General features: G+C 36.5%; 1 protein-coding gene across 2 annotated transcripts in view; it reads left to right on the plus strand.

The window, feature by feature from the left end:
- Positions 1–15,464, plus strand: part of Fcho2 (FCH and mu domain containing endocytic adaptor 2) — a 103,477-nt gene extending 88,013 nt beyond the window's left edge. For both annotated transcript variants that reach the window (XM_041663250.1, XM_041663251.1), the window contains 7 exons: positions 2,130–2,241; positions 5,615–5,770; positions 6,104–6,236; positions 8,397–8,596; positions 9,255–9,319; positions 12,692–12,856; positions 13,140–15,464. In XM_041663250.1, the coding sequence (XP_041519184.1) occupies positions 2,130–2,241; positions 5,615–5,770; positions 6,104–6,236; positions 8,397–8,596; positions 9,255–9,319; positions 12,692–12,856; positions 13,140–13,162 (854 nt within the window). In that variant the 3' untranslated portion in view covers positions 13,163–15,464. The remainder of the gene's footprint in view (positions 1–2,129; positions 2,242–5,614; positions 5,771–6,103; positions 6,237–8,396; positions 8,597–9,254; positions 9,320–12,691; positions 12,857–13,139) is intronic.
- The last annotated feature ends 422 nt before the right edge of the window (positions 15,465–15,886 follow it).

Raw genomic sequence — 15,886 nt, forward strand, 5'->3', positions numbered from 1 at the left:
AGAAGAATTTATGTGTTCTGATCATGAAAGCACTCTTCTCTTCTTTCCCAGCCATCTATTCCTAGACCATACCTGTCTGTTCTGCAAAACTAGGACTCGTTATTTAAAAAGCCATCTCTTTATTTTTCTGCCTCTTTAGCAGAGTGCTTGTCACTTGTTACTTGAAAATCCTTGATTCAAATGCTCTGAAATCTGAAGATTTTCAACAAAGTTTCAGATTACAGAGCCTTTTAGATAGCAAAAATTTTAAGATTACGGATGGTCTACTGGCAGAGCTTACATAAATATTCCCAAATTGGAAAAAGCTAAAAATGGAAACTTTTCTGGTCCCAGGAACTTCAGATATAATTTATTTAACCTGTAGTAACTGTTGTTATTTTGTAAATGAATTTTGAATTACTGAATTCTTACATTCACATAGAATTATTTATTGTTCATTTTGGAAAATTTACTTTTCCTGAAGGTCAAAATCAGTAGTTTTGGTCTCCATGTAGTTTTCAGCACTAAAGATCTTTTCATAACTATAAAGAACCTTCTAAATAAAAATTCCTTACAAGTGTAGAGCAACAGATCTTCCTGGCCTCTTAAGGTTATGAAATATCTGTTGTCGTTGTTTGTAAGATTAGGTTTGTTCACAAGGCGTCAGGCACCATGGTTAAATGAGTGCCTAACTCAGGGAAGTCATTGCAGTGGTGGTAAAGCCTATGCTGGAAGAGTGCATCTGTGCAGAGAAGCAAGGCAGTGTGTCTCAGTGGGGAGGTGGTTTGTGTAGATTAAAAAGACACGAGATGTGCCCTGCCGCTCCTGAGTTTAATGCTCTGCTCCCAAACTGGTGACAGTGTTTTGGAAGATTTTGCATGTTAATGTAAAGTGTCTAGGACCTACATAAATAAGAAAGTCATAGCCTTTGAAGGTTATGTCTGCTCCACTATACCTTTCTCTTTCCTTGCTTCCTGTCATCCTCCAGCGTTTGCTTTTGTCACCATGATACTCTGCAGAAGCATATGAGGACAACCACTAGGAACTAAGTCCAGTGACTTAGCCGTGAGCCAATATAAATAACTGTTCTTTTTGAGTTGTGCCAGGTGTTTGGCTCCAGTGATAATAAACTAGTTAAAGGTAGCTTAACATCTGAGTTTAGTTCACAGATTTGTTCAGAATTTTATTATGCTTTTAAAATTCCCAAACTGTATTTGCCTATTTATTTGTTTACTTATTTTGATTTTTCAAGACAGGGTTTCTATGTGTAGCTTTGGAGACTGTCCTAGAACTTACTCTGTAGACTAGGCTGGTCTCTTTAAAAAGGCATGTGCTGCCAGCCTAAAATTCCAATAGGATACGGTTAAGACGGTGTTTTGTCTGAATGAAAATTAAATCAATTTTTAAAATAATTATGTTAGTCAAACATTTATTCAGGCAAAGTAATATGGGACTGCAATACAAGATGAACACCTGCAATCTAGAAATTCAAAATCCCAAAATTCAGAACTTTGGTAATAATTCTCAAAGTTTGATTTTTGGAACATTTTAGAATTGGGGCTTCTAGGTTACGGATAAGGGGGTGGATAAAGATGCAAATACTCTACATGAAATAGTTCAAAATCTGAAAGATATCTAACCCCAACTGTTACATAACTAAGGTTATATAAGCATCAAAGAGGAATTTAGAGAATTACAGTAATAAGTAGTATATGAACTATTATTATTTGAGAAACGTAACAGACAAAATTCAAATATGCCTTGAAATGACTAGCCTGTGACCAATAAACTTAAAAAAATATTTATATCTGAAGGGTTTTGGAGGCCACAGTAGTTATTTTAACTCTTTGTTTCAATGACTTTACTTTTTGACTTTCCTTAACCATCCTGTGTATCTCTTTCCATTTAAAAGTAAGTTTGTTCCAGACGTGTGTGTGTGTGTGTGAGAGTGAGTGTGATTCACATTATGTTCTAATTTGTTTTATGATGTCTTTCTTAACCTCTAGGTTTATACTTGCAGCATCAATGAAACCAGTAATAAGGTCTTTTTGTGACAACCTAACATCAATCTGTCTTGGTATTTATGGTATGAATCTTAGTATTTGGTGTATGTCTAGAATGATTTAACAGATTAATTATGTCTATTCTAGGTGTGTCACGGGGTCCCAGCCCAGTCAGTCTTGGAAACCAGGACACTTTACCTGTGGCCATCGCCCTTACAGAATCTGTCAATGCCTACTTCAAAGGAGCAGATCCTACCAAGTTAGTTTTAAATATATACATATGCACTTGTGTTTGGGGGTGGGCACTGTTCTAAAGAGATGTAGACAAGGTGTTTGGGTCCTTGTAGAATTGGTTTAGCATCTTGCTTTTGAGAAAAGTTATATCTGCTTTAAGGTTTTATTTTTGTTTTATGTGTGTATATTCTCTGCATGCATCTATACAGGCCATATGCATGCCTGTTACCCACAAGGCTGGAAGAGGGTATTAGAGCTCCTGGAACTGAAGTGAGTTTCCTAGTATGGATGCTAAGAGCTGAAGTTGGGTCAACTTTAAAAGCAGCAAGCATTCTTACCCACCAAGCTACTTAAATAATATTCAACATATATTCATTCACTAAGTACTTACTATGTGTAAGACTCTTTTTGGTTATTTTTAAAACAGGGTCCCTATGTATCCTTGGCTAGCCTGGAAATTCACCTGCCTCTGCCTCAAAAGTGCTGGGATTAAAGGCGTACACCATCATGCCCAGCAAGACTCTGAATAAATACTAAGGCTACTTCACTTCAGAAAACAGAGGTCTCCTGACCATGCATTATAGTAAAGAAAACACGAGAGGAGCAAATAGTTGTGTACTCATCCATGTTATTGAAAAGGGAGGTGTGAGAGGGTGGGAAATTACAGTAGGGAAAAAAGACTTTCGGAGGGTTTAAGCAGATACTTGAAAAGTATGGTGGAGCAAGCCATTCACATATCTAGGAAAATAAGACCCTGGGACAAGGGCACTGTGGTAGAATCCATGGGAAAGGCATGCTTGGTGTATTTGGGGGAGCGGAGTGAAACATGTCTCTGAATAGGATAAAATAGTGTGGTTGAGGATGCATCCAGAGAGGTACCAGATCAGATTGGGCATTGTAGGCCGTGATAAATTGGGAATTCATTTTTAATAAGATAAGCCAAGCGGATCCCATGAGTTGAGAGGTGATGAGGTCATTTGTGTTTTTTTGTAGTGTTTTGACAGCTTTGGAGGTGGGGAGGGAGGGAGAGAGGGAGGGGGAGAGATTAGCAGAAGAAAGCCAGATAAGAGATGATGGTGAATAAGTATATTATTAGCAGGGAAGGTGGTAAGTGTTGGTGATATTCTAAATGTATTTGAAAGCAGTTATCAAGATTTCTTGAGAGAATAGAATGCCAAATTTGAGGTACTTGTTAAGTGTTGTTAATGTACACAAGTTGGTAGCTATGTACATGATTCTGGAGCTCACTGAGTAAGTATAGACTCGAGATAAAATATTTGGTGTTTTTGGTTTGTATGTAATATACGAAGTTGGGGTTTTAAGAAGTAGACAGAAGAAAAGATCAGAGAACCAAGTCTTGATTCTGTGTTGAAAACATGAAGACCAGAATGACCAAGCATAGGAACCGGATGGAGATCAGAAGCAGCAAGAGAAGGACAGAACCAGTTGAGCAGTGTCTAGAAACTAAAAGTCGTTTCATGAAGGAAGGTACGACGAATTCCTTATGCTGCCATTGGCATTGACAGTATAGAAGTCACTAGTGACCTTCAAGCATGTAATTGTAGTGACTTGGTGAAGATGTGAGGCTGCTGGAGTGCAGGAGCAGATTATGCACACTTAGGCAACTGTTTGGAGAAAACAAATATAGGTAATTCTTTGGATGTTTTACTGAGGGGAAGCTGAGAGATGGAATAGTGACAAGGACAAAGGAATTTGTTTTAATATGTTGACTTAAAGATGATAGAGCTGTGTGTGGTAACCCACACCTGTAATTTCACTTGGAAACGGGAGGCAAGAGGATCAAGAGTTAAGGGTCATCCTCAGTTACTTAGTGAGTTCAAGGCCATCTTCACCTTTGTGAGAGCCTGCCTCAATTTTTTTCTTTTCTTTTTCCTTTTTTCTTTTTTTAAACGCTAGAGACCAGGGAGATGACTTAACTTGATAAAGTGCTTGCACAAGCATGAGGACTGAGGACCTGAAATTCAGATTTCCAACATCTACATAAAATCTGGGTGTGGAAGTTGGAAGGGAGTAGTGCATCTGACAAGAATTAGGAGGAAGAGTAAAGTGTGAATATGATCAAATACATTGTATGTGTCTATGAGGTTCTCAAAAGAGTAGTAAAAATACTACATTAAAGAGAAAAGCCTGGTATGGCCGCACACATGAGCTCCAGATTTAGTGAGAAAGGCCTTGAAAAAATCAGATGGTGAGCAATCAAGGAGGAAATCTGATAACAACCTCTGGCCTCCGCGTGCCAACCTGCCCATGCGAACAAGTCTTCCATTGAAACAGGAATGGTGCATGATAGATACAGGTTTGGCAGATTATGAGTTCAGTAGTGAAAAGAGAAAATCCCTTTCTGATTTTACTTCTTCATTAAAAATAACATAATCACCTACATCTAGGGTGAAGAAATATGCAGTAAGAGGAGAAACAGAAGCTATGAGAAGACAGAGGAGCGAGTAACTAGACAAGATAGAATGGCCAGCCAGGGCATGCTAAGGGAGCAGATGGGAGGCTTAGCCATGCAGTTTAGTTTTCTCTAGTCACATTGAGCTATATGTTTGTGGGAGGGAAACTAGGTTTAGTCAAGTCTTGTTCAGCTGATCGGTTAGCAAAAGCATAAAGGAGCATATCTAATGAGGAACCTGGAAAATCAAAGATAAGGAATATAAGGATATGAAGTTAGGAAGTGAGGTAGCATGGTGAGGAACTAAGTAGTGCTACTAGATGGAATGACTCAGAAAAATGAGAGTCTGAGTCGATAAGTGCTCATTGTGCAACAGGTTGTTGAGGACCGTGCCTGAGGACAGCTGAAGGACAGAGCCCCTGGAAGAGACAGGTGAAGAACTAGGTGACCAAGGATATTAAAAGGACCATCTGGATGGATATTGAACTTAATAAAAATTATGCTAGAAATAGTGGTGCAGAGATAAGATTAGTGGTGAGGCAGGAACTCAGGATTTCAGGAAAAGAAAAGGGACCACTGGAGATGATCTGAAGAAGATAGAGTCTGAGCAATACAGTGTGAATCAAGTTTCAGAGGAAGAAGCAATGAAAAGAAGAGCAGCCATTACCAATCCTAGGGGTTCAGAGGTCTTAAGAGGAAAAAGTAACTGTAACTGGTTATTGATGCTATTACTAGGGAAGCACTGCCCACACAGGTCTTCGAAGGATGGCTACCACACACAAAGAACTGTGCTTATGTGTAATAGCAGGAGTACTCCATTACAGTTTTCTATGTTTAGTCTGTAATTTTAAGAAAGGATATAATACATGTCTGTATGAGCAGATGCACAGCTGTATGTATATGCATACATACATACACTTTTTAAAACCAAGCATACTTTTGAGAAGACATTATTTAAGCACTTGTCCATGTCCTTCAATGTCAGGTGTATTGTGAAGATCACTGGAGATGTGACAATATCATTTCCAAGTGGAATTATTAAAGTCTTCACAAGCAACCCCTCTCCGGCTGTGCTGTGCTTTAGAGTGAAAAACATCAGCAGACTCGAGCAAATTCTTCCAAATTCACAGCTTGTGTTCAGGTTTGTGTTGTGCTTTGCTTTGAAGATTAAGATTGAAGTTTCTTTTTAAGAAATGTTTTTTCTTTATGAAATAATGTTGATTGAAGACAATGCCAAAATTATTTATTGCAGTTAATCAGCTTTGTGCCATCCTTTTCTTTGTTTTGATGCTAGTGCTAGTTACTTTTCAGGGAACCTTTTCACTGTTCCGTTCTTCATCTTCTAATCTTGGTTTTCCCTCATCCCACATTTTGACTGATTTCTAATAGTCTTTCCCAGCTCACCAACTGACTAAATAAAGGAAGGAAAAAGATAAGACAAATGAAATAACAAAAATGTTTCTTATACATATAGTGATCCATCACAGTGTGATTCCAACACAAAAGATTTTTGGATGAACATGCAAGCTGTTACTGTCTACCTCAAGAAGCTATCAGAGCAAAATCCAGCTGCTTCTTACTATAATGTAGATGTATTAAAGTATCAGGTGAGTGTCCTATCACTGTGAAAACCTTAAATTTACAGATAAACAAATGGAATTTGGTAAAACTCTAAATGAGTAAATATGTAGCCAAATGAGGTCCATTCCAGGAATTCAAGATTATTTTGGAATTTGAAACTCTTTTATTAAGTTCATGACTATTTTAGCCAAAATGATAGTGTTTACCATCTGTTTTTTACTCAACCACTGAGCAAATATTAATACATGAAATTATATTTAACCAGAAAACTCTGATATAGCCATTCTTCATAAAGAAATGCCAAATCAGTCAGTTAAAGTTTGATATACCAAACCTCACTGTTTATATTAGTAGCACAGAATTTAAGTGTTTCTCTGGATTTGCTAGTACTGTTACATAAAAGAATAAAATAAGAAGTAATAGACAGGAAGTAGTGGCACATGTTTTTAATCTCAGCACTCAGGAGTCAGAGACAGGCAGATCTCTGAGTTCAAGGCCACTCTGGTCTACAGAGCAAGTTCAGGACAGCTAAGGCTACACAGAAAAACTTTGCCTTGGAAAAAAAAATTTTTTAATATAAAACTCTTAACTCTACATGTATCAAACTCTCAATAATGAATGAAACCATAAAGTGACTAAAATAAATATGTACAAAGATGTATGTATACATAACATATACTTAGTATATCTTTTTACTGTTGAGCTATGAAAGCCATTTCTAAGTATGTTTAAAACCTGGAAGAGGGGCTGATGGGGTGGCTCTGTGATTAAAAGTGCTTTTTGTGCAATCCTCATAACCTGAATTTGATCCTGATGATTCAAGTTCAATTTCTAAATTCACATAAATGTGGAATGGGAGAACTGATTCCACAGCACAACTCTAACCATAATATATGTGTGTGTGCGCTCGCACGCGCATACATGTGCATATGCACACACACATAAAATAATAGATTTAAAACCCAGGAGGTATATCAGAAGAGATAACTAACACAAAAACAGGTGAGTATGTATATAAAGTGCTGGAATGCATTAGACAGACTAAAAGGATTACTCTAAGAACCTTTATGAGTACAAGGTAAATAACCCTTGGATGCAGTGGTTAAGGCAATAATGGTTGCTTCATCCAGTATTGAAAGAGGTGTGCCCACTTACTCCTGAATGTAAATTAATAGAACCTTTTAGAAGGAAGTTGTAGTAAATTAATTGGTTTAATGCAAAGTTCTTTATGAAATAATTACTCAGAAGCTTCATAACAGGCAAAGAAAAGGTACAAAATACACTTACTGTAGTATTGTTTCCAGGGTACCTGAGCATACAGCAGCAGAGGAATACACTACTTCACCAGTATGTTATAAAAACCATGTTTCATGTTCCTAAACTTGGGGAGGATGTGTAACATGTTGTTAACAGTGGGAGTAAAAACACCAAGGGGTGGGCTTGGTTACATCTCAGTAGTTAGAGCACTTAATATCCTACACATGTTAAGCCTGGAGCTTAATCTCTATTTTACATTTATGTTTGAATTTTTAATAGTGTAATGATATTAAAGATAGCTTGTGTTTCTAAAAAACACATTTATAATCAGTGCTTGCTAATTCCTGGGAATAGGACAAGGAGATGGTAAACATGATCAGTAAATAGTATTATTAGAAAGTAAATGCTATAGACGGAAGGAAATGGCTTCAAGGAGCCCTTTGAAAAAGGAGCTGAAGAGTCGGGAATTGTGTCATTCACTGTGTTTAAACTGAATAAATGAAGTGTGTTTTAGGTTTTGGGAAGCACATGGTGAACCTTCTTTTCTTATAGATGTATATCTAAATTCTTAAAATTCATTTATAACTAATGGGAACTCTTAGAGTCCTCCTTTGAAAGGCTTAAGACTTCATACAAATTAATTTTTTAAAATTGCCTAATTGAATGCTAATTTCTGGACATAGTGCCTAATCTATAAAGTCAGATTTTCTGCAGTTGGATCCAAGGGAACTGCACCATGGCAGTTTGCAGGTAGGCTGTCCCAGGTCCACACACAAGAGTGACCCTGGGCTTTATTCTTCCTAGCAACAGCCACTCTTCTTGCTGCTTAGTTGTGATTCTGCAGATTCTTAGGCACAGGTGTTTGTGTCATGAACATGACTTGTTTATTCTTCAGGCAAAGACAGTTACTTGTTTGATTCTCTTTAAAGGTATCATCAAATGGCATTCAGTCCACTCCTCTAAATCTTGCGACATACTGGAAATGTAGTGCCAGCACCACTGATTTGAGAGTGGATTATAAGTACAACCCAGAAGCTATGGTCGCACCGAGTGTGCTTTCCAACATACAGGTGGTGGTACCAGTGGATGGAGGAGTCACAAATATGCAGTCCCTTCCCCCTGCAATATGGTAAACTGTTTTTGCATTCCAGTTGCATTTCTGTTTGTCTTCAGCTGCAACAGTTCTAACCTCTTAAAGCTAACAATAATTGGTTAAGTGCTTGCCCTTGCAAATCTAACGACCTTAATTAAAAGGTTCCTGTGAACACATGTAAAGGAGCTCTTCTGACTCCTACATGTGCCAGTGGCAAGCACATTTCTATACATACGTAGAATTTAAAGAACAATAATTATTATTTAATAAGGTTAAATATTGCACTTAGCCTATCTACAGGAATATCTGCTTAGTGTTCAGTAGTACTAGTTACTACCATTGCTAACCACCTCTTGTATCCTTCTACCTCTGTTAGTACTATAATACAGTTATCATTAAATATAATGTTTATTTTGACTAAGATACTGAGCCACATATACACAGGCTTCTTTCCTCTGACCACTGGAAATGAAGGGAATCTTATAATTTGATAAACTTTCATTTCTTGAGAAAACTACAGCATTACATTTATTATGTATATGATATGTTTTCACTAGGTTTTGCCATTTAAAGCCCACACTGTAGTTTTTATAATAAAAATACTTGAGGTATATATAATATATATTATATATTGTCCATTTATGTATTAGATATTGTAAGAGACAGAATTTAAAGATACTTGTTCTTATTACAGGAATGCAGAACAAATGAAAGCCTTTTGGAAATTATCTGGGATTTCGGAGAAATCAGACAGTGGAGGTAAGGGTGTGCTCCTTCTCATTCTCTGTATTGTGCTATTCTGCTTCCCCTGGCCTTAGTTGTTTTCTATTATGACATTACTGTTACTACCTTTATTAATTATGTGTGTGAGTGCACACATATATGGTCAGAGGACAGCTTTTATCTATCAGTTCTCTTCCTTCCACACTGGGTCCTGAGGGTGAGACTCGGGTTTGAGGCATGGTGGCAAGAGCCTTTACTTGCTAGCCATCTTGGTTACTTTTTGTTTGTTTTTAAAGCCTGTACTTTGAAAGTTTCCTTCTGAAATTTCATGGCTTCAGTTCTAGGACTGACCACTAGGTGGAAGTTAATCCCGTATGTAAGAATGTACAAGCTGAGATTCAGAACACTTTTTACCCTTCCCTTAAATATGCTTTCTTTGAGGGAAAATATAATTTTATAACTGCAGGATAAGTGTTTTTTGTGTTTGCATAAGAGAAATACCTAGTGGTAGAATTTATTAAAAAAATAGAACTATCCCTTGGTAGATAACTCAGATAATTAATTGCACATGATTGAGCTTATTCTGTTCGTAGGGAGAACAGATGCTTTCTGTTAGAGCAGGTACCCAGCTTTCCCTCCCCAGATGCATAGAGACCAGCTGTGTTGGCATGAAACTTGTCTACTCAGTCTAGCTGAGAGAACCTTTCTGTTCCTTCTTGTCAGAGTAAGCCAGAGATCTTCAGTTCTGTGTGGCAGTTTTAAAGAGAGACAAGTTAATTGTCTTCTCCTACTGACTGAGTCTGTCTGTGTTCACCATATGGCTAGTTATCACTCCGCTATCTCCTGATTTAGTCTGTAAAACTAGCTTACGGTTCCCAGTTAAGTCCCAGTTAAGTCTTTCTTCCTAGCTAGCCTGCATTAATTTTTCTTATTGAGTGAATGCTTTAGCTCTTCCAGTTTTGTTCAGCTTTTTGAACATTTTGAGCTTATCAATGGTTTTTCTCCTCCTTTGTTGCTATTTTTTAAAGGATGGTCAGCAAATCTAGATTGTCTATTCTTGTATATCTGCTGTGCGGGAGCAGATTTGTACTAGAGAGCCACACCTGAGGTAAGGTGGCTGGCTTCTAGTTCTTTTTCGTTGTTTTAGTACTCAGAGTTAGTATTTTTAGTTGGTAGCTAGTTTCACTGATGGTTTGTGAACCACATTGAAATTTCTAACTTAAAACTGGAAGTAAATCAGACATCCTATGTATTAGGCTTACAGCCAGTTAGCAAGGAAAGAGAATATCTTGTTCCCTATTTAATAAAACATATGATAATTGTAAATATAACAGAAAAGGGATTTATTCTCTCAAAAACAAGATTCACATTTTGTATCACATAGTACTTTCCTTCTGTTATTCAGATATGAAAATGTCTGCTCTATGTGAGGAAATGGGAGAATTTTATGAATGTGGTTTTGATGTGGTCATTCAAACCAGATTCAAATGCTGTAAAAGAGAAACATGTTTTCTATTCTAACTCAATACCAGAAAAGGAACAGGCAGTACTTGTAAAGCTTAAGGGTTGCTGGGTAACTGCTCCTCGGTGGTGCTGGTAGTGGAGCTTTCATAGAGCTCTGAGGTGTTGAGCAAGAGTGGCCAAGCTTTCAGAACTGTGTGGACAATAGTTAAGAGTTGGGCAAAAGTTCTCCACTCTGGTATGCATCCTCTGGCATGATAGCATAGGACAGACCAGTTACTACATCTTGTTCAATATTTCTCTGTAGTGTTAAACTTTGTATATACAGGGGATTAAAATGTCTTTTTTGTGCTATTGAGCAAGGCTGTCTACTTCCCCTGACACAATGGTTTTCGCCTTTCCTTTAATAGTTAGTTCCTCATGCAGTGATAACCTCCAACCATAAAATTATTTTTGTTGCTACTTCATAACTGTAATTTTGCTATATGCTTGCTGATATGCAAGATACTTGGTATGTGATCCTGTGAAAGGGTCATTAACCCCCAAAAGGGTCTTGACTCACAGGTTGAGAACCCCTGCCCTAACCAGAAACCCAGGTTAAATTAGGTTAGAAATCCTCCTGGACTTCTCCTTTCTTTCCTTTTAAATATTGTGTTCTTTGCTTATGCTTTGGCTCTCCTACAGAGCCCCTTTTCCCGTCACCTATAGCCCTAATAAACTTTTATTGTCCTGCCATTGGTCTCCTTACTTTGCGTCTTGCCCCTCCCTTCTCTTCTAGGACACTAATCTGAGATGTTCTTGCCTGTCTTATCTTGGGTGTTTCCTTGTGGTTATGTCATAAACTTCTTATTGGGGCCTGGGCCTTGCTACTATTCTAGTTTCCTCTGCTGCTGTCCTCCCTTTGTGTCGTGTTCTCCAGATACTGTGGTGTGGATTTGATTCTCTTAAGCCTGCTCTCACAGGTCCTCTGTCTACATCCCAGTACCTGCCTAAAAGGCACACCATCATACCCAGCAGTGTTAGAACTTTCAGCAGAAATGTATGTGTTCAGAGCATTTATCAGATCATTAGTGTCACTGGTGCCCTCATTCTGCTTCTGTCAGACGGGGACATGTGAATAAACGGTTACAGCTGAAAGAAAAGATTTATAAAATATCTATGGGGTGATGTGATGTTGTGCTAGTAAAATCTGAAAAATAAGGGTGATGCAGCTAGCCAGTTAGCTCAGTTGTTTAGATTATGATGCTAATAAGACTAGTGAAAAATAGCGAGATTGATACCCTCCTCCCAATAGTAATAGCTGACTTTTCCTTTTACCTTGTTGGACTGCATGATCTGATATTATCACTCTCTTCTCTTTACTTTGTCTTGTTGCTCCCCTGTCCCCCATCCCTTGTGTCATGCCCCTGTGTTCCCTGTGTGCTGCCCTCATTCCTTACCTCATCCTTGTTAAGTCATTTTAACACATGCATATTATAGGCATCTATCTAATCAGTTTACATTTCTGAACATTACTGTTAATTAAGAGAAAATAGTGATTGGAATTACTTGGTAGAAGTCCAGGCTCACTGAATAGGGTTTAATTTGAAAACAGGACAATGGTTTGTTTGCTCTGCACATCTCATGAATTTACCATTGGCTGAGGTAGTTTTGGTTAGATCAGCAGTTTTCAGCCTATGGGCTGCAATGGCCTTTTCCCAGGGGTCAGTTATCTGATATCTTGCATACCAGATACTTAGGTTACGATTTGTAACAAGTAGCAAAATTATAGTTATGAAGTAGCAGTGAAAATAATTTTATATTTGGGCATCACCACAACATGAGGAGCTGTTTCAAAGACTCATAGCATTAGGAGGGTTGAGAAGCACTGGCTTAGGTGCTCATTTAATTTTATTTGGTTTGCAATGTAGTTTACCTTTTATAAGGTTTTGATTCTTTTCTTTGCAGGTTCTGGATCTCTCAGAGCAAAGTTTGATCTTTCAGAAGGACCTAGCAAGCCCACAACGCTTGCCGTGCAATTTCTTAGTGAGGGAAATACCCTCTCAGGAGTCGATATTGAGCTTGTTGGCACTGGCTATAGACTTTCTTTAGTAAAGAAGCGTTTTGCCACTGGTAAGTTGGGATATTTTGAATTCTGTAGTGTATGTGGGAAACACTTGTTCTCTAGTAGTTTATAATTTAAAAGCATGATTTTTTTTTTTCCCTTGCTATAACTGCAAGATAAAGACAGTCTTGGTAGAGTTACCATGATCGGCATAGTGGACTATGTAATGTGGTTCTAATGCATTGTAAACAGCAGGTGGGAACTAGAGTTCTGTGTCTGTAACCAGAGAGCAATGTGGTCATTTAGTGTGTTTGAAACTGTAACAGCGAAGGTCTGCTTGGTGTTTTTCAGGACGATACTTGGCGGATTGTTGATAAACCTGGAAAGCGGTTTTCTCAAGGGAACAGTGCGAACCTGCTACTGCATCACCTGTTCTTTCCAAACACTATCTTTACTTGTATGATGTCTTTCAAACTTCGTCTTTGAGAGCTGACTACAAACCTTAAATTGCACTTTTAAAGTGAGTCATTGAAAGAAATAGCACTGAAATGACCTTGTACACAGTAATGATCAAACGCAATATTCAGGAAGCACATGTGTTCAAATTGTCACTAAAATGAAGTTTATTATCTTCAATATCTGTGTTTCTAAAAAGGTTAGAATGTAGTAACAAACCTAAATTTCAGGAGAGCAAGCACAAAATTATTTAGCTTTCCATATGTATTTAGACTCAGAGATAGCTTTGAAGTTCCATAAGTTTGATATTGAATGAATATAAACAGAACGTGAATTTTAAGTTTTGAATGTTAACTCAGAGCTCAATCTAATTGAGTTATGTGCCATAAGGTAATCAGACCAGAGTCCAAGTTGTATGCATAAAAAACCTTATAATCTGATTCTCATAAGCATATTAGTAAAGTGTAAATGGTGTTTTATATGATTTTTTAAAATTTTCAAGTGCAATGTGTTTTAAAATAAGCTTGCAAAGGACAGCAGAAAAACTTACTTCTGCAGTTGATTAACTTTATAGAAGTTGTGATTGTTGATGAATTAATGCTGTAGATTTAATTTATTTTTATATGGATTACATAAAGTGTGCCTTTTAAAACAATAACAAAACCAGAAATGTGCCTCTAGTCTGTGTTAATTCATGTGCCTCACTTTTTTCTCACGCTAGATCTTGTATTCAGAATCATACAGTGGTCAAGCATATTTAAAAGATATTTGCAATTTTTAAAATACCTTTGAGCTGTAATTGGAAAGAAAATTCAAAATAACCAAAAGATAATTTATACTTAAAAATCCTGGCTCATGTCCTTTAATGATATACTATGGCCACTAGAAAAACAAATAAGCCTAATGGAGTATGTTTACTGGGAATAAAATTATCTTCAGATATTCAGCATATTCATAAGTAAGTGAAGTGAACAAGTGCTGAAACTGTGGTGATAAATTGGTAACTGGTATTTTAACTCTTAATTTAGCATTTCCCTTGACTGTATTTATCAAAAAAAAAATTACACAGTTACTATTGTGTTGTGAATATGAGTTTTCTAGCATTCTATGAATAATTTTTCAAAAGATTGATTTTGGCAATGAGAGAAATACTGTCACTTATGTTCACTTTAATGATTAGAAAATTGCCAAATTCCATATGGTAAGATTATTTGAAGTAAAGGATTGGGTTAAGTGTTTCTTAATGTGAACTGCTCATACTGAGTAGTTACTTTATAGCAATTCTGGTTGACAAAAGAAATAAAATGTTTTAGACAAAGGTTCATAACTTACAAGTGGAAATTTATGATAAATACCAATGTCATTTTTCATAAAAGTGATAGTTTGTGTTATATTTGATAATTTATATAAACCACTAATTATTTTGTTAAGCTTTACAAAAGATAAAACCCCTATTACTAGACACTAAAATATCGTCTTGCTCTACTAAACACAGCAAAGAATCTATTCTTCCACAGTATGTAATAAAAAATAGGTATTTTTATATATTCATTGTTACTCCAGTTCTAAATTTAGGTTTGACTTAAGCAAACATAAGGCAATTTATTGTACGTTAGTCTTTACTAACTAGCAAAATTAGAATTTCTAACTCAAGTTCTTTTAAATGCTAGTTACAATTACTCTTACTAAAATATTGACTAAATTTGCTTTTATTGGACAACTAATGCTTTACTATTTGAATTCTGACACTGCTAAATTCACAATGTCTGTTTTTAATCAGGTATTACCTTATGTTGAAATGAGTGGAATGGCTAACCTTGTGCACTTTCTTATCCCCATAGCCTTCATAGCTAGTGTTGACATGCAAGTTTGTATTGGGTACAGATTACAGTTTTAAAGCCATATGAGTTTATAGGGATTTTCTTTTTTCACCTAAAAGTTCACTAATGTTTTTCAGATGCCCAGTAGATTTCAGTGAGAGACTATCTAGCAAGCTGGTTCTTGCTGTGTACAGTGACGACTTTGTAGCTGCTTCTTTAACCAGGAATTTGTAAACAAACTCTTAACAAGTTTGGCTTTTAAGGAGTGTTATTTACTACTTTGGGTTGTAATTTCAGCACATCTATCTTCCAAAATTTTGTAAATATTTTTGATTTTTTTCATAAAATGTAAATTTTACATAAAAGTTGTATCCCTAATAAACATGTAATATATACTTTAGCAGTTGATTTTATGTGTCTTTGTATCCCTATTAATAGATAATGTTATAGATAGGACAGTCAAGCTGAGGAAGGAATGAGCAATTGACTTTAAACTTTATTAGAATGATGTTTCCTTTTTCGGTAGTAGGGGTTGAACCCAGGGCCTGGTGGCTGCTAGGCAAACACTAACACTGAGCTGGAGTCCCAGAAGGTTTTGAACTTTAGATCACCATTTTTGCTAGTATACAGATTGAACTACTAAAGTTTTATTGGTCATAGAAAACTTGATTTAGTATATATCTCTAATTATCAAGTGTTTGATAATGAATTATTTTTAGCATATTTACAAATATTTAAATTGATTATGAATTTTAGTAAAGACTTTTCTTCTTGACCAGTTTTGTAGGAACAGTTGTATATAATTTAAAATCATGATGAGGC

Source organism: Microtus oregoni, unplaced genomic scaffold (genome assembly GCF_018167655.1).
Source record: "Microtus oregoni isolate MIOR12 unplaced genomic scaffold, Mior012 000014F_ref0000157, whole genome shotgun sequence".
Classification (NCBI taxonomy): domain Eukaryota; kingdom Metazoa; phylum Chordata; class Mammalia; order Rodentia; family Cricetidae; genus Microtus; species Microtus oregoni.